The sequence below is a fragment of the Helicoverpa zea genome, chromosome 1 (assembly GCF_022581195.2).
Source record: "Helicoverpa zea isolate HzStark_Cry1AcR chromosome 1, ilHelZeax1.1, whole genome shotgun sequence".
In the NCBI taxonomy this organism is placed as follows: Eukaryota; Metazoa; Arthropoda; class Insecta; order Lepidoptera; family Noctuidae; genus Helicoverpa; species Helicoverpa zea.
The window spans coordinates 4,981,634-5,001,367 of NC_061452.1; the positions used below are offsets into that span (position 1 = coordinate 4,981,634).

Consider the following 19,734-nt stretch of genomic DNA (forward strand, 5'->3'; position numbering starts at 1 on the left):
CACTTCGTGGAAAAGTATTAAAATTATTTATTATTTTCCATTTTAATAAAAGTATGAGCAAATGATCGAAGGAGAAGGAATATTTCGTATTCCAATTTGTAAAAATGATAGGTCCAACAATCGGGTAACGGTGTCATTTACAATCCTTATACGGACTAACATCGGAATGTTTTTAAAGTCTGCTAAGATGGACGCATTCGCATAAGTAGATAAAGATCTTATATTACAGCTATAAACGTAGATCTAGAACAGCGGTATCATAAAAGGCATGGTTTATTTCGTCAAATGAATAGTTAACTCATTGACTCTGCATAATTACAATTCTTATGCTGGCCATCTTGGCACACAGCTCAGTGTTTGCTATGTAATTGCGGTTTATGCACTCACCACTATGGCAGCAATGCATTTCAAGGCATAGCTTGAATAAGAAATCAAGAGAAACATAATTAGCAAAAATTCAAGAAAAGCAGTGGCCATATTGTTAATCTCTGATAGAAAACTCATCATCCTCATTCGTTCTAAGAGAAGAGGCAATGCGATTAAATACGTTAATGGAATCAGAGTAGTTTTTCATTCGGCACGTATATCGGGTGTGTCGTTCATAATCACATTAAATGAAATGCGTTAATATACTGGTTATCATATGTCGATTAACACAAAGGTAAAAGAAAAATACGTAAAAATAAAAAAATGAATTTTTCAAACAAAGTTAATAGAATAAAAATGTGATAAAATTAGAACACCATATAAAAGTCAGTCATTACAAACAACTGAAATTCTCCCTTGAAAACTGACAGCTGTCAACTGATCAAAACATTCGATACTCCTAACTTTATCTCTGCTTTACACATGATATTGTAAATTATAAAAACGAAAAATTACTCCTGTGGTTAAACCACTGACTGGATTAGGTTATTTTTTTTACAATTCGCCATTTAATATCATAAAGTATATGCGATTTGATTTAATGTGATTATGAACGACACACCCTGTATAAACTAGATTAGACGTAATAAAGCTGCCACATAAAACAAATAAGGAGCGAGCGGTTAAAAGCTAAACCAACGGTGAGTCTTATTTATACTTGAGACTTAAATACTCTGAGGTTTATTTGCTTCGTTTTTAAACACTTCAGATTGAACGGTAATGTAATGTGATCAGTAAATTGTAATGTAACTTGACACTGACTTACCTCACACATTTGCAACTGAAACAGCCTTCTCTCCTTCTCCATCTCATCAGCTATCTCAGCTGGAGTCACTTCACTTCGGATGAGACCAGCTTCTTTAGCCTGCGATTTCTTTTCCTTCTCAATTTTCAGGTACTTTGACTCGTAGTCTTTCGACGCCTTATCGAAAGGCCGTTTTAAATCACCCTTTACTCCTCGCAAGTCTCCTTTTAGAAGACTATCGACCGGAAACATAACTATGTTGTTTATATTTTGCATCTGAAACAAGCAATAAGATGTTTTTTACCGTCCCATGAAAATTTTGCTGTATTCGATAGAAACATGAATATTTTTTGGGCAACCATTACATAATCTAAATATGTCTCATATTATATACAGCTTATTACGTTTCACAATATCAACATTCCTGGTCATTCACTGCGATGTGTTGTCATAGTTGCTTCACTATAGTTCGGCCATTCAGAGAATGCGTTCCTGACACGTCGCGATTGAACTGACGACGTAACTACATTCATTGATTATTGATATAATAATGTTGTTTTAATGCTCCTCAATTGTTAAAACGGTAAACAACCAGCAAAAATATTTTTATCGTAACTGCAACGCCATTGCAAAGTTACGTCGTCAGTTCAATCGCGACGTGTCAGGAACGCATTCTCTGAATGGCCGAACTATAGCGCAGTTTTAACAGACAAAACGCTTCACGAGGTTGCAAATGCATCGCCCGAATAGGCGCCAAACGTCGTGTCGTGAATTGAATAATGATGCCAGGTTGAGAAACTCAAATGTGCATTTGGATATGAGTAACTACTATTGGCAGAAGAGTATCGAATGGAGACCTTGACCTCATTATAGAAAATGTGATTGCTCGCATTCATAGTTAACGTTATCAATATGAAATGATTTCTTTATAACTGTATGAAAGAATACAGTTGCATCATTACTATTGTTTAGACAATTTTAAACGGATCATTACATGAACACAACGTAATGAGACATGCTACATCATTAAGAACGTCAGTTACAATAATGAGTTGAGCAGATAAAGTAATTATAGTTCGGCCATTCAGAGAATGCGTTCCTGACACGTCGCGATTGAACTGACGACGTAACTTTGCAATGGCGTTGCAGTTACGATAAAAATATTTTTGCTGGTTGTTTACCGTTTTAACAATTGAGGAGCATTAAAACAACATTATTATATCAATAATCAATGAATGTTATAATTTTGTGCCAAACTGAGTGTCAAATAACTTGGTAAACAATATTTTTCTAAATCTATACTGCGCTATTACAAGGTTATGTCAGCGGTTTATATTTTGTAGTGCTGTGCTAAAAATAACAGGCAAGTATCGTAATCTGTTCTTATACAGTTATAATATAAAATAATACGTTTTGATTTTCTTTTTAAGAATTGGAAAATAATGGACTATAAGACTTAATTATAACGTTTATGAAATATAAAAATAAAACTATGACCAAACCGCATTTTTATACTTAGATTAAAAATGGTAACCCCAAATGGCGTTATGGGCCGCCATTTTGTGACGCTAAAACAGTCGTCCGTTGTCGTTTCGTGCGCATAGACCACGTTTTTCAAGTGTTTTCGATCTGTTTTTATTTGATTACCCGGCTTTTGTTAGACCGAGATATCAGGATTGATTCTGTTATTGATAATAATATAATTATACATGTAGGCGAAGATGATGATGAAGACACCACCTCCTCAAGCAAATCGGAGTCTGATTAATATTCTGTTCGCACATTCAATTCAATGTACTTGTAACAAAGAATAAATAAAACAATTTTATTATATGAATATTACCTTTTTTTGGTTTCCACTTAAATAACTAAAATATAAAACAAATGATTCCGCCAATTTAAAACGAAAATAATCTTAAAATAATGCGGCGGTTCATTTTGAAGGAACGGTAACGAACTCAGTGTTATGTTGTGCCCATCACTAGTCGTGACTAACTGATAGGTGTCAGGAACGCATTCTCTGAACGGCCGAAGTATAAACAGATGAGAACAAAAAGTCAACACGCTATATGGAAACCCCATTCACGGAGGGTCGATTATGGAATCAATGAAGCGAATGCGTCTCTGACAGACGAGACTCGGGAGGGAATGAGGGACAAAGGGTTGATGTTCACAATGAAACCCTTCCTGAACATTGTTGCTGGCCATTGAATGTTCCGCTAATTATAACGTCACAGGGAAACTAGAACGTGTTTATGTTAAAATTGTCTGATGTTCTAGAAAAACTGAGTTCACTGCTGAATAAAGCCCAACAGGTTATGTTGAAAAACAAAACACTTTTAAACCTTATGAAAATGAAGAGTTTCATCAAGTTGACAAGTCAGATATCGAAATTGGCGCAGTGAGACACAACAAATGGTTAAAAGAAATTGGTGAATACTGCAATAAACTGGCATTCCACAAGGTTAATCAATTCAGCGAATGTGTAGCACATGGCTGCGGGCTGGAAGTGCAATCTGGCGCAATCTCGATAACAAGTCGATACTCGGACACAATGTTATCCGCACGCGATACTCCCATCGCGGCACGTCACCAACACGCTCGATTAATCGCGGAACGCTTATCTGAACGCAGAATTGAATTACCAACCAGGTTTCGCTTTCCACGTTCTATGAAGTTGCACAAGCATCATGGGGATTGAAGGCTTTGCGAGAAAGGTTATCGATAGCTTTAATATTACTCTTCATTGTTAAAACCTGTCAGTAAGCTACTTAAATATCACATCCAATGCAATATTGACATAAAAAAATATATAAAAAGATAATACGTGGCTTACTGTACGATTAATTTAATTGATAAAATGAATATTATCATCTATGTAAGTATTCGTTTCTTTGCATATTATCAACTAGCTTCTGCCCGCGACTTCGTACGCGGATCCTGTCCCTTATGCCAGCGACTACGGGGTCAGCAAAATCAAAGATCTGAATAGTCTGATATTGAATTTTAAGGGCCCGTTGACTCGAAAACAACGGAATACGCATAACCATTAGAAACGTTCCATATATTAAATTTTTGTACTTTAACGGCAAAAGCACAGCAGACTAAACAAAACGCTGAGAACTGAACCGCAATAGACGTGACCATAGGGATAAAATTAGTGATTCTACTTAGTCCGCATTTAAGTTGTGTGGGGCAAAAATATTACACGTGTTATTACCTAAAAAAACATTAAATAGATGACAAAGTCGTGGTGACTTAGTGGAAGTCGTGGTGGTTTAGTGGGTAGAGAACCAATCTCTCAAGTATGAACGTGCGTCTTTGATTCCAGGTCTGGCAAGTGCCTGCCAATGCAACTTTTCTAAGTTCGTATGTACTTTCTACGTATATTTTGGATACCGATGACCGTTATTTGGAGGGGATGTTAAACTGTAGGTTCCGGCTATCATTGAACATTCTTGGCAGTCGTTATGGGTAGTGAGTCTTACCAAGGGGTGTTGGGTGGAGCGGGCAACCGGGTTATGGAGGTCAGATAGGCAGTCGCTCCTTGTAAAACACTGGTACTCAGTTGCATCGTGACTGGAAGTCGACCCTAACATATGTAATTGGGACAAAGGCTCTTGAGATAATAACGACAATAATAATGAGATATAGGCACCGCAGGACATCTGAGGCTGATGACGGGGAGTAGCGACCCCGCGGGGCTATATATATTGAGTTCTCCAGGGAGAGTATACTGTCCCCCCATCTCCGGCCGGTCGGAGTGAACCATGACGTGGGTAGGTCTCACGCCTCTGGCTTGGCTTGGCCGTCCAGAGTGGAGCAGGATTAGTAGCCCTGCTCAGAGGGTAGGTGCCTCATGGGAAGCACAGGGAGCGCGTAATCTGCGTTTAAAGTCCGCCGAGGTATCCTCACCCTTCAGCCGCTCATGTCCCTGTTGCCCTCTTGTTGCTATTCAGTGACTGGTTCCCGGGGGCCCAGTAAGTGAGGTGGCGAGTCCACCGAGGTCCACCTGCCATTTTTACATGTAGCTAATACATTGTCATCCACTAACATCCCATCACAATAGCCCAATTAGTTTTCCTCCATAGTTAGCAATAGTTTAGCACAGAACCGGGGATTGTCTTTTTTTAACGACGTCCATCGGGGATTGTCCTTGAGTTCATTTCTATAGTGTATAAAGGGATAATTGTCGGTTTTGTGTCACCATTTCATTAAAGTTGTCTCAAAAGGGCTTCAGCGTGTTGGCTTCGGCTCCGCGTTTGCCTCCCAAAAATTCGGAACTCTGTAGTTCCGAGGTCTGGAAGAGACATACAAAATAATAATGAGATATAACGCAACAAAGTCGGAGAGTGGGGGCTCGTGACGCCACGTCTAGTTATGTAAAATTTGTACTACGCAGTGACTTAACACAAAATTCAAGCGTGTTATATCTACGTTATTATTTGTTTGTGAGAAGGAGAAAAGAAAAAATACGTGTCCATTATTTTAAGGTTATCTAAAAGACGGACTAATTACTTTTTTTGATTCACCATACCTATTTCATAACATTTATTTCTATACATTTCAAGTGTAGTATTGCTCTTGAAGTTCCACATCAGGTGTTCCAGATCTTCGATGTTTATACGTCAATAGAGAGTGCTTATCAGATTGAACCACTTTTGCTAAAACGTCATATCTTCATATGCTGTCTAGCTGGGCTCCTGGAGTTCCACATCAGGTGCTTTACATCTTCAATTTTTATAAGTCAACAGAGAGTGCTTATCAGATTGAACAACTTTTGCTAAAACGTCATACCTCTGTATGCTATAGTCTGGCTGGGCCCCTGGAGTTCCACATCAGGTGTTTTAGATCTTCAATTTGTATAAGTCAATAGAAAGTGCTTATCAAATTGAACAACTTTTGCTAAAACGTCATACCTGTATATGGTACAGAGAAGCTGGGCTCTTGAGGTTCCACATCAGGTGTTCCAGATCTTAAAATTTATTATCTCAGCTGAAAATGCTCATCACATGAAACAATTTTTGCCATGACACCATTTTTGTATTTCTTATAGTTTTGTTGGTCTGTTGGAGTTCTGCATCAGGTCTTCAAGTTTCGAAGATAAATTATAGCCTATATGTTGACCAGGCTTAATACTGATACAACAAAGAAAAAATCATTGAAATCCGTTCAGTAGTTCGGAAGATTAGCGTGTACAAACAAACAGACATACAGACATACAGACATACAGACATACAGACAGAATTTTTTTTTTGGATTTGTGCTCCATTACTGTTTCTAAACCCCACCCAATTATTATTTTTTTAATATATTCAATGTACAGACACAGTTTTTTTACAGATTTATTATATGTATATATATAGATTACATATTGTTAAAAGCACATTTTCTATTTGAAAAATGATCGATTAGCTCTTATAATAATTGATTATATTCATTATAAATTGTTTATAAAATTAACAATTATTTAAATTGTCATTAGTTGCAAAGTCCAAAGATAACAATCAAACTGTTACACCTGACCTTCGACATCTACAGTCCACAAGACGAGTCCCACAGAAGACTTAACAAAAGCTGTTACATAATTAAGCTCGTAATTAATTAAAAAAATAGGTGCAAAACGAACTTTTTGCTGAACTTGTTACGTAGTGTAACAATGATCATTGTTTGAATTGAGAGCACGTGCGATCCGTACGCTTTACTATATTGTATGGTAATTCGAAATCCCACGCTAAAATACCGGTAATGTTTGTTACACATATTAGACATGTTTTTATTAGATTTCCCCCCTTGTTGAGGTAATATGGGGCTTACCATAACGATGTACTATTGCCAGTCAGGTAAATAGGTATTCAGTTTATAATTATATTAAATAATGTTTTTATCAGATACATAGATGAGTTACTCAGGTAGTTTTGCCTTTCCTTTCGATTATCATGTATGTATGGCTAACAACTGATTAAAAAAACTGCTAACATAATATACCTACTCCTCAATATGGAAAAAAGTTTACAAACTAATTTCACGAATATGAGGGGTTAATTTAAGCTACGTAGCTCCACTTCAGCTGCTTCTCAGTAGGTTGAACTTTCCTTGATTGCTTCCTCTACTCTGTATTTCAACGAAAATTAAATGAACTAACCAACAATTCCGCAGAACACGTAACTCCCTTAATTGGCAGGGAAATTAAATAATGTCTGGACAAATAAATAATGTCTGGACACCTTTTCACACACGGTCGGTTAGCCCCATGGTAAGTTATTTATTAACTTGTGTTATGGGTGCTAACACAACTGATAAACTACATATAGCTACATATATACATATTTATGAATACATATTGTAACACCCAGACCACGGCCAACAAGCATGCTCATCACACAAATGTCGACCGAACCTACTACTACCGAACGACGAAATTAGATATACTTTCTTATTTACTTATCTTACTAGCCACCATAGAATTGCTAAACATTTAGACAACGAATTTATCACGTTAACCTATGTATGTACGTATTGCTTTTTTGCAAATATTGCAAATATTCGGAGAACAAAGAAAAAACTCAGTAGAAAATAATTAATTGATTCCTAACAACATAACAAAGTGTTAAGACTTAAAGGGGCTTGATTAAGTGCTCGTAAATAAATTAAAAACAAAGAGGACTCCGCGCCTGTTTTACCTGATCAAATATTTATGCACAGTGGTAAAAGCGAATTTAACAGTAGAAATAAGAGATACCCTATTAGAAGCAATGTTAATAATTAAACTTTCACAAAATCCGAAAAGATACTTTGGAAATAAGATCTTGTATTTGGATATTAGAGATACTTAATACGTATAGATTATATTATCTGGAACGACGCTGGAAAGGAAATTAATTTCTCGTCGAAGTCATCTAATAACGTGAGCGATTTGAATGGTTCACTCCAGAAGACTAGCAAAGTTTTACAATTAGCCATTTCATTACAGACGAGCTACCAAGTGTTAGTGGAAAATCCATAATATTATGGAATTTGTATAAAGTTGATCCGATTTGTTGGATATGGGTGCAGGTGAGACAAAGAAAACACATGTATCCTGAACGACTGTTATATTTCGAATGTAAGAACGTACGATTAAAGTGAACATTGAATGATTGAATGTTTGACGAATGATTGAAGTAGGTATGCTTTATATAATCTTGGATATTTGTAAAGGAGGTATTATACGTACATCGTGCGTATATTCCAACAGCCCCCCTCAAATGTACAAGCATTTTATACAATCATAAGTCAAAAATCGTTTACCCAAACTTGGCTGCAAAACAGCACCTTTTGAACGTCAGGAATTTATAAAAGACAGTCCCCAAAACGCCCACCTTTCACCACTTCCTATGTGTTTTTACTGGGAAGAAGAAGTGGCGCAACAAACTCCCCAGCAACACATGTCTTTCTGTAGGTTAGAAGAACCTTAAACATTGTTTGATATATAAAGTATACAATACAATTTGTACATTGCAGTATAGGACAATATGCAATATTTACATACACTTTATACAGTCATAAATAGTACCTGCTGCATATCAAATTACAATAACTTTGATCAACAGCTTAGATTATAAACATAATAGCATTCTAAATAAAATCATTGAACTGAAATTATTCAAAAATTTACATTAAGTTCAACTTAATTCTAAAAACTTTGCATCATAAGTCAAAGTCAAAACATTTACTTCATTTAGACCATAACAAGCACTTATGAAAGTCAAAAACATAAATAAGTTTGATTCTAGTTGCTCATTCCAACAGTAGCTTCCTATGGAGAAGAACAGGCAAGTAACTCCATGGTTACCTTTTTTTTCTTTTTTTTTTTTTTTTTTTTAAATACATAGTATGGTATTACAGTTTATATGTATTGATACATACAATAACAGCATGCGAAGGTCATGTAGAATCACAAACAAAAACATATGAGAATTAAATTACCATTAAAATGCTTCATGCTTCAAATTTTCATGTTTCACGAAAATGCATGAGTCAAATACCATTTATAAGAATAATTATTAAACATGATATGAATCTTTTAATGTACTTTGTAACTTATCTTGTAATAAGTATAAACATTCACATATTTTACATTAATTAATACTTTTATATGTACATATTTTGTCACCAGACAAATAGTCAAAGGAAAAATACAATTTTACTAGCTGGTAAAATTTTAATTTGGTTATTAATTAGATATTGTTATGTCCTATGGAGCAGGACCACCACATTTCTAAGCATTTTTATCTTGAACTTAATGTTCTAACTTATAATATGCTTTCTTAAAAAGTGTGGCTTTTTTTTATATATGAGTTTTAAACCTCATGTCATTCAGTTCCAGACTGTTGCCTGGTTGTCTGGTATTTTGTTATTACATTTACTTATTTATTTACATATACAACCTTACATCTACCCTTACAGGACGTGCCTAATGCGGCAGATGGGTTCTTATTAATTCTAAACTAAACTAAAACACATAAATAACACATCACATCACATCACACAAATCAACACATAAAAACTTAACTAAATTCGTCACAATATCGTTTGTGATTTGTAGGATTATTAGCGATGCTAATACAACTGTTATTAACTTCATATATCATCATTGTCTGTTTTATCAGAATAGAACTATGTTATAATGATTTTATCCAAATAGCTTCTCTTATAGCTTCAAATAAGCATATATTCAGCTTCTGTTGAGGAACCGGCGACTATTTTGTTTCCGTGTATTCCACGAAATTGTACAATTATCAAACACTTTAAATATGTGATCTGTTGTACTTATGCGGTCAATAACGTCGCCTCAACCAATCAGAATCTGCATACCCTGCCATCAGTTGTTTGTAATCACATTTCACATAGGTGAGCTTTAATTTAAAGAGTTCCTTTTATGTATCTCAAAAGATGTTTTAACCACTTCCATAACTTCATTAATTTTACTTTGATACTGACTTATAATACCTATAGCAGCACAAATATTTGGTCATGTACTAAGCATTGCATGCGCATTGCGTACATAAGGCACTTCCATATAGATATCTTCCTTGAGAATGCCTTTCTAAACGGCGGTTTTTACATCCATAAGATGGGCATGTAAATCAAACTGATTTGCAAGAGTTAAAATAAATTGGAAAGATTATATTTGAGCTACTGGAGTCAACGTTTCGTTATAATCTTGTAAGCATTGTTGAGTGACACCACGAGCTACTAATCGGGCTTTATACCATGTAGGTTTACCCAACTCGTTATTCTTAATTGTACATACCCAATTTGAGCTTTTTATGTTAAAATTTTTAGGTCTTGCTATGAGAGTCCAAGTATTATTTCTATGATTAGACTCTATTTCACTTTTTGTGGTTTTCAACATGTGTATACTAGAATCATCCCCACTAAAAATGTCACAATAGGTGCATGGTAGTGATTGAACAGTTGTGAGCGATAAGCAAAAATGGGTCATCAATCCTTTTATAATCTATTGGGGTACTTTGAGAATTATTTGTATTACGTCTCAGTTTGCTAGATGAAGGTCCAGCTTCTGAGCTATTATCAGGGGATTGATTATGTTCTTGTTTGTTGCCTATTAACTTTGCCGATTTATCGTCGTTATCGTGCTTGTTAATTTAGGCGGGAATTTGAACAGGTATTATAGAAATACAACTCATCAAATCATCATCATCATTGGCCACAGAGCATCTTGGACAGATGATTGTGGCAGTGCTTGTCTACGCGGTTATTAGTGCCGCAAGCACTTTCTTTCATCAAATCAACATCCCTCGCAATAGGGAATTGGTTATTTTCTGTATTAGGTAAATAGTTTGTAACCATTTTGGTCGTAACCAACTAATATGGCTTTAAATGACTTTTCGTCAAATTTCGAGGCTTTAGTTTTATCATGAACATGTTGAACCGAATCATCATCATTATTTTAAATGTCTTGAATGACTTATTTTCGGTTTCGTATTTTCGGTATTGATTGTGTCATGTTTCGTATGGTGTTTTATTATTGGCGAGCGCTTTTGTGGGTAGTCTATTTGTTAAATATGTATATTAATATAGCTTCATCCCAGAATATTTTATATAATTTCGCACTTGTAACCAATGGTCGAGCCATTTCGGTTAACGTACGATTCATACGCTCCTCGACAACATTTTGTTGTGGCTATTCGATACTGTTAAACAGTACCTAAGTAATTCCTTACAAACACAATAATAATCTTTAAATTCATTAGAAAGATATTCTCGCCCACTATCGCAATATAAATTAGTTTACTTTATGGTTAAATAAGTTTTCACTTTTAGCAACAAAATCTTGAAAACATTTCAGCACTTCTGACTTAGCATACATCAAATATATATAACAGTGTAATATTACACTGTAATGTATAAAATTGTCTATAAAAGTAACAAAATAGTTCTTATTATCTACAGTACATGGTTTTTACCAAGTATGCAAGGTTCAAATAATTCATCAGCATTACCAAATTATCAAATAAAAACATTATTTTCATCAACTACATATTTGAACATAAAATTTTTCTGTTTATTTAAGTGAGTACTATGCCGTATTATTTATACTCTTTTACACAGTCTTGGTTATTCTCTTCAACTAAATTTAAATTACTCAGAGAATTATTACTGTTTAAAAGTAATACTAAAAACATTATCGATTGATGTTCTCACCTGTCATAAAACATTTATTATTTTTAACATAAATGTTGAAAAATTTACCGACATACCAGTCTTTTGGCATATTATAACGTACCTCCGGTGAATATAAAACGTCATCAATTGATCCTTGAATTTATGTTGTTACCTCGATTTACCCTTTACCAAACTCCAGGATTGAAACTCCTTTCCTAGCAACACCGATCTTCAATGGTGTGGATAATTCGACGTACGAGGTTAAAACCTTTTTACATTGTCAATCTTTTAATTTTTTTTTTTTTTTTTTTTTTGATTTGTCAATATGATATGTCATCATGATCTGTCACACCAGAATCTAAAAGAAAATAAACAGTATTAGCTATTTTCTACATAATTAGCAGACAATTTACATTATGAAATCATAAAAACGAAACCGCCCTGGTCATTGTTGCAGTATTCAATGTTATTGGCAGACTTTTGAAGTTCACCCATTGATTTATTTTGCTGCAGTCCCTTTAAGTAACGGCAGTCCTTTTTGAAATTATTCTGACGTCCGCAATGATCACAATACATTTTTGATATTATATGCATTGAATTTCCTGGTTGATAATTATTTTTATTCTTCTTCTTTCGTGTCGATGACATGTCTTATAGTGAGACTACACTTTGTCAGCCCAATATGCCGCCACAGCGAGAGCTCTAATTATTTTTATTTTGAGTGTGGGTCTCATTATTATTATACAATTCATGTTCGAGTAGGCGTAGTCTTCACAGAAACCATATTGAGTTGCTCATCACCTAGCAACGCAGAAATAACACCGTCATAAGATGTGATATTTTGTTCATTGTTAATGCAATTTTAATTTACACTCTTTCACTGAATTTAAAATTTTGTTGTATTACTTTTAACTACAGAAAACGGCCTGGGCCCATAACCTGTTGGATATGGGTGCAGGTGAGACAAAGAAAACACATGTATCCTGAACGACTGTTATATTTCGAATGTAAGAACGTACGATTAAAGTGAACATTGAATGATTGAATGTTTGACGAATGATTGAAGTAGGTATGCTTTATATAATCTTGGATATTTGTAAAGGAGGTATTATACGTACATCGTGCGTATATTCCAACACGATTGAACAAAGATAAGCGTCGTGTAGACCAAAAGCACACCAAAAGGCACAAAATTGTTGTTATGATCATAAAAGTTGATTGCACAGACAAGTATGCGAATAGACCAGACAAATAGCGAAGCTAAAGTGACTTTAGTCATACAACTCATACATATTATTATGATTACTGTAACAGTCACAATTCGGAGTGGTAAACGGAGCGGAGAGCGGCAATCTCCTCATGCGAAACGCGACAACTTGTCCAGTCATCGGTGAGTAATTCAGGACAAGTTTTACTTTGGAACGATGCAGTTTCATATAGCTCATAAAAAGTATTACATAAAAACGAATATATGATGGCAAAAACTATACTTACTCAGGTGTCTGTTCACTAAGAAAAGCGACGTGGCTTCATACGCGTTATTATCGTTAGAAGCCATATATGCAAGAATAACATGCGTGTATGGCTGTGCTGTACATAAATAGCAACAAATTGCTATCGTGTTGTCTTTGTATGTATGAGCTAATTATACAAAATTACTTCTTTGACATTGGCACACTGATCATAGGCAGAAAGAGTTAGAACCTGACCCGCTAAATCTTTATCGCCAATTGAAGTCAATACATATCTAAAAGACTAAGAAACTATGTTTAATTCAGCATAAAGTTGGTCTTTATAATAGTACTCTAATTTATAGTTCCATATGGTTCAAAAGATATAACTTTACACATGATCAGGGAGCGATGAGGAAGGACAAAGGAGCAACATGTCAAGGGCAGGTCGAGGATTCTGCGCAATACAGTTGGGAGTTTGGCACGTATTACAAGAGCTACAGAAATGGAGCGAGGTTGGACCCTTGCACGAAATTGTGGTTTTAACTTTTGAACTACCAAACTAAGCAGAATTAAAACGTTATAATTTATAATGATAGGTATAACTCAATGATAAAAAAGTTTTGTAAGGTAGGTTCAGGCTCTTGGTTCTTTATCAACAAGTATTATAAGTACCTAGTGGACTTATTTTTATTGAGGCTAGAATAAAACATTACGCTTGAATGGAAGTTTGAATCGGTTGTTGACCATTTCCACGCCCTAATTAGCTCTTGTGGCTAGAACAAATGTAAATATGTTTATTAGCAACGGCAATAGCGAAGTAAATCGCGTACGTTACACTAAACAGGATTTGGTTTACGAATTTAACGATGCAACACCAACTGTATTTACTGGCTAGCAACATCAGCCAGGCCGTGCCATCACCCTGACCCATTTACAAGCAAATCTGCTGTGCGCCTACGCACCAGTATCTGCGTCAACCGTCAGTTATCGCACGTTTGAAACTGAGTATTGAATAGCCACACCTTCCAAGAAGGACCATTCGTTAAAGTGCTAAAATGAAGATCTAATTACAATACTTAGAGTATGAGGTCATGCAGTGGTGTTTAGGACACATCCATAAAACATTGCTCATCGCAGGCGAGCGGTATTGGAAATGGTTAACCCGAGTTGATTATGACTTGCGCCTAAATAAACGGTAAGATACATCCCGATTAGCACACAAATAGCCCATTCAGAATAGTGATCTAATGATGATCACGTAGCTGGTATTATTTTTGTATACCACTCGATTAACGGGCTATTTTATATTGAAGGACACAATATCAATTACTAGAGGGGATTGATTAATATCATCTTTACGTATACTAAATTGAATACAATGCTCTCTTAATGGAATGATAATGATGTTCAATTAATTTCATACATACGTGCAGTAAATCGCATGCAATAAAACGACGTGACGAGCACGGAACATCGGATGAAGACAAGAGCTATTGCTATTTCACTTGTTATTAAACCTCAATTAAGTCTGTTAAAAATATCATTAAAATCAACAGACCAATGGAAATATAAATGTGAAAGTAGAAATTGCTTTTCCCAAAGCGTCATCGAGAAGCAATAAATCAGTAATGAAATTGTCGCCATTTTTTAATTAATTTTGAGTTATGGCGTATAACGAGCCTATTCCGTCTGCGGACTATATTCGAGTCGGGCCGCTCTCCCTCCTCACAACGAGATGTTTGCGAGACATCCGCCGCAGGCTCCCTCAATAGTATAATTTCCGCTTGCTGTTGCGACGACTTCTGATTACATTGAGATTGAGGGTTGATGAGCGACTCTCCTGTAGGATTTCTTGAAAAGTTACAAAGATTCAATCAAATCCATACAAATCCATTCCCCATAGTCAAACATAAAGACATAAACACAGCAATTTGTGCAAATCGTAGCTTCGAATGCATTGTGGTTTGTTGCATGATTTTAACTCACTTTTCAACCGTAATCACACGAAGGTAATAATGGTTTTGACAGAATATACTCTCTATTTTTATTTTCTTTACAAGAAAGTCTTGGTACTTTATGATACGTGCGACACTTAAACTTTCTACTAGTAACCGCAAGTTCATCGTTCCAAATCACGTATATGTGTGTATACCACCGTAGGTTCACATTTACTAGATGTTGCGGTTTTTTCGTTTGCCTTGATAACCTGCCTTCCGAACTGTATTACAATACAACGTTAGATTTAGGGACAGCCCCAGTCATCACCACAATCACCAGCAACGACAATTGTATCAATACATTTGAATATATTGTTGAAAAAAGTATTACATGCTATGTCATACTTTTTAGCTCGTAAATAAACATATTATGTCGGTCGATGGCCGTATTAGCTACAGTTTCGTGCAAACATTAAATCTAGGACACGATTTTGTTGTTGTGTAGTGAAAATAGAAAATCTGTTTTAGAAGTAAGTAAATCCATAAGCACAAGAATATCTATCACACTTTCCGTCCATTTGAATGAATCTCAAAAATGTCTTCAGTTTAATTATACCACAATAACCAGTAATGCATTGTGCACAATTGCACATGTCTAATGCACTCAAGCACATAATCACTAGAAAACGATCGAATTTCTTTCAAGTAAACTGCATATTGTTACGTGGTAATTTGTCTTAGACAGGTTAAAAATGTTTATGCATACGAAATCTGCCGATTTTGTAGGAAGTGTCGAAGCTAAAAACGAAGTCATCGTTCCTGAAGTCCAAATTGTCATAGAACTTTCTTTTTTATTCCGGTTCAATGGTTTTAGGAAAGCAAATGGAAATATAATATTTTTCATACAAAATTAAATTATGTATATTACCAACATACCAGTGTTTTCATGAGTGCGGAGAGTTCTTTAGTGACGACTGCGAACTTTAAGAAGGCAGCGCCGATGTCTGGCTCCGAGTCTTTACTGAGTGCGTTGCCTCCAAGCCTCTCCAGTGCCCGGGAAAGGTACATCTCGTTGTCCACGTGTGCTACAAAACAAACGATGAAGAAGTTACATTAGGACATTCAATTTAGTGATCCTCACATTAATAGTTCATTAAGTACCAATTAAGATCTCCTCGCATTAAACATATTATCAACTTTTTTGAGTTAGACAAGGGAGGGATATTTCATTTAACCTGGTGGCAAGCGATCCAATAGGAGAACATTCGGATTCAAATCTATTAAAGGTATTCAGTTGATAAATATTGAAGCCGCACAAACCCCAAGAGACTCAGTAAATCAAAAGAATTAATATGACAATGCCAGCAGTTTTTTGTCCGCGAAAAATACTGTTTCACAAAGTTTCTAGGTTGTTCGACAGAGACTCCGTTTTATGTTCCTTAAGCCGCCGGACATTTAATTAGTTTTCCAGTCGGATTTACTCGGTCGCTATAAAGAGAAGCGCTAGTAAAGTTAGATGCGCTTAACTGCAGCTTATTACTCTCGGCAGGCGTAAGTGTTCCCTACTTAATTGCTTGAGTTTTATTTGATTCTCAACTTAATAAATAAACCTTGGAAAAAAACTACGTGTTTCAGGGTTTATAGTTAATGAGAAACCTAGAAAATCATAAAGTAACATGAATAAAAATGACCGTATTTTAACAAACTAAATTCAAATGATACCAAATGATCATGGGTCCTGTTTAAAAATAAACAAGGTGGCAACTGATGAACCTTTAAGATCCGTGTCGCGGCCCACATTTACCTAGCTCAATCCCGCCGACGCTTTTTGAATATTTAAGTGCAAAGCACAGACCTCACGCCATTCAATTTCTCCGTAGAGCTCTTCTTTTACCTTCCACTTAAAATGAGGTTTACATAGCCTTGGGCTTTTCGCCGAGGGGTTCTGATCGCCTAAATTACCAATGACAGGGGGTATAAAATGATCGTGACCAGAAAATACGTGGTACCAAAGTAAATGGTGATGAATATGATGATGAACGAAAGCCGGCTAAAACTCAGTCTCAATATCTTATCAACAATACAGTTAAAGTAACCAACAAAATCTAACTATAACATTCATACCCTGTGTATAGTTGGATGCGTTCCAAGACGGCGACCTTCCACCCACCATTAAGGCTTCAGAATAAATAGGTGTGCAGACTTGGTTTTGCGAATATCGAAGTAGGAAATGATTTGCTACCTGCCTGCCTATTCCGTTTCTGAGAATGTAAACTTTGGAAACCAATCTTCCCTAAACCTAAACACTGCATCATTGTGTAGGAATGTTGGTGTTTTTGATTGGTTGTTTTTGCGAGCGCGTGCTCGCCGTGCGCACGACCTTGCCAGCTGCGCCAGCGCACAATCCGAACTCGCACGACCAGTTCCGAGCATTCTGTTTGACGCAGCCCGCGGCACGACGCTTAACGCGACCACAATAAACAAACCCTAGCACGCGATGGAATTGCACTCAACAAACCTGTACTTACATCTTAGAAAAAAAAACTAAATCGCTCTATTTATAAAACGCGGCAGCGGCGGCACAGAATAGAGCAGTTGTTCTCTCATTCAGGTTATTTAAAGTAAGGTTACTTCAAATGGGCGGGGAAACTGCATAATTTTGTGGTTTACTTACTACATTAAGTAAAATAAAGACGATACCTTAGGTACAACTTGTACGCGTAAATTACGGCACGGTAAAGACAAAACGCGTAAATATCTTATCAGTACAGTACATACAGTTTTAATTGAGGAAATGGACCGTATTACGCGAAATAGAAATGTTGCAGCAGCTAGCGTATATCACGATTATTATGACATGACACTTGTGGACTTATAGCTGAAGGTGCGAGGTGTACAATGTACATAAAGTATCAAGGGTCCGAAACAATAATCTAATATGTCATTGTCCAGTTATAGCGTAGCCAGCGAAACCAGACGTTCGACCTACTTTCCTTGACAAGTCGCATATGAAGGGAAATTCGCTCGTGAGTGTGACCGGCCACCGCGACTCGAATCAGTTTATATTACAATCCGTGTTTGTTCAAATACAGAAACCGTACTTTAAATGATTGAAAACAGTATTTTACTTTGATAGTAAGTCTTTCGTTCAGCAATTTGATTGTTGGCTGCTGCACATTTTTTTCGCATAGGTGCACCATGATTCTAGTAACATTTTTCACCTGTTTATTCGTCGTTAATCTGATACTCATAACAAAACATAATAAAAATTGTCGCAATGAAAGAATGTCATAGTGAAATTAATAAGCCATAAATTATATAACAAAAGTGAATGGAAGTGTTTACAAATAATGCATTAATGTCTGTCTGCAAGCACTATTTGTTGCGATATTTGGGTCATTCTAGTTCAGCGGGTTGAACGGCCTTTCGTCCTAGCAAGCCGGTTCTGTGCTTGGCCTAAGCTATGCATTTGCAGTTCCTATAGTTCTGAATATTGAGTACCTAGGCCCTTTGCAGTTTTGAGTTATCCCAACATCGACAAGTATGGGGAAAAGAGAAACTGAAAATTAAATCATTTTAATTTATAATATGTTTCTATGTTGTGTTCATTTAAACCACATTATTGGCATACCTAATTTTAAATCGAGAAGATTTAAAATTAAAAGATAAACTTAAGGATAGTCCTTATCGCAATTACTTATTCGGTAAGATTACTTACGTATCACATGCATAACCCAAGACATGAACCACACCTTTATGTACTGACACTGATTTGCCACATTATGAACTCCGGGCGAGTTTCATTCTCGAGTGTCAAAATGGAATTTATTTTTAAAGTTACCAAACATGCATCGGATATCTCATCTATTCTAGTCTGCTGTTCATTCCGTATAGGTACTTCCTCTATTTCTATTTTTATTGCAGTCGCTCTTGTGTCGCCTGTAAAACGCGCCACTAGAGACGGGAATACAAATAAACCCATCAGAAAGTATATTGTCCGGTTTCCATCCGTTCCGCACCAAACGAGCGCATTATTAGCTTTTCTTTCGCATTTCCTATTCCATATACCTGCTCTGTGGATACATTGCGGCATATAGACATGCATAGTCTCATGTTTTCTGGATAAAGCATGGTTTGATTTAATTTTTAATTCTCTTCCGATTATTGTTTTTAAGAACTGAACAGAGTTAACCCAGTGTTTCACTAAGACCTTTTATTCCTTACTTACCATTTCCAGAGTTATGTATTGCTTTTATCGCCTTTTTCAACTTCGTTAGGCCATCTCGGTCGAAATCCAACGTCTGGAACAAGATAAAGAAAACATAAAACGTACGCCGAGACTTTATTTTGCTGGTGCCGAATGCCGTTTTAAATCAAACAATTTTATCAGAATAAACGTCCGTTGTGCCGTTGGGACTGCGACATTGGATTGGCTAAAACTTTTTTACGTGGACAAGCTGTCAGCGGCATAAAGACTCGTTTACAATAGGAGCCACGAACC

The 19,734-nt window shown here is 35.9% G+C and overlaps 1 protein-coding gene across 4 annotated transcripts in view; it reads right to left on the bottom strand.

The window, feature by feature from the left end:
* Positions 1 to 19,734, bottom strand: part of LOC124631369 (arfGAP with SH3 domain, ANK repeat and PH domain-containing protein) — a 56,151-nt gene that overhangs the window by 16,256 nt on the left and 20,161 nt on the right. For 3 of the 4 annotated variants that reach the window (XM_047165893.1, XM_047165811.1, XM_047165972.1), the window contains exons 2-4: positions 19,462 to 19,534; positions 16,170 to 16,318; positions 1,193 to 1,447 (exon numbers count right to left, since the gene is read on the bottom strand). In XM_047165893.1, the coding sequence (XP_047021849.1) occupies positions 1,193 to 1,447; positions 16,170 to 16,318; positions 19,462 to 19,534 (477 nt within the window). Of the gene's footprint in view, positions 1 to 1,192; positions 1,448 to 16,169; positions 16,319 to 19,456; positions 19,535 to 19,734 lie in introns of those variants that run through there. The other variant, XR_006984506.1, reaches the window with a different exon arrangement.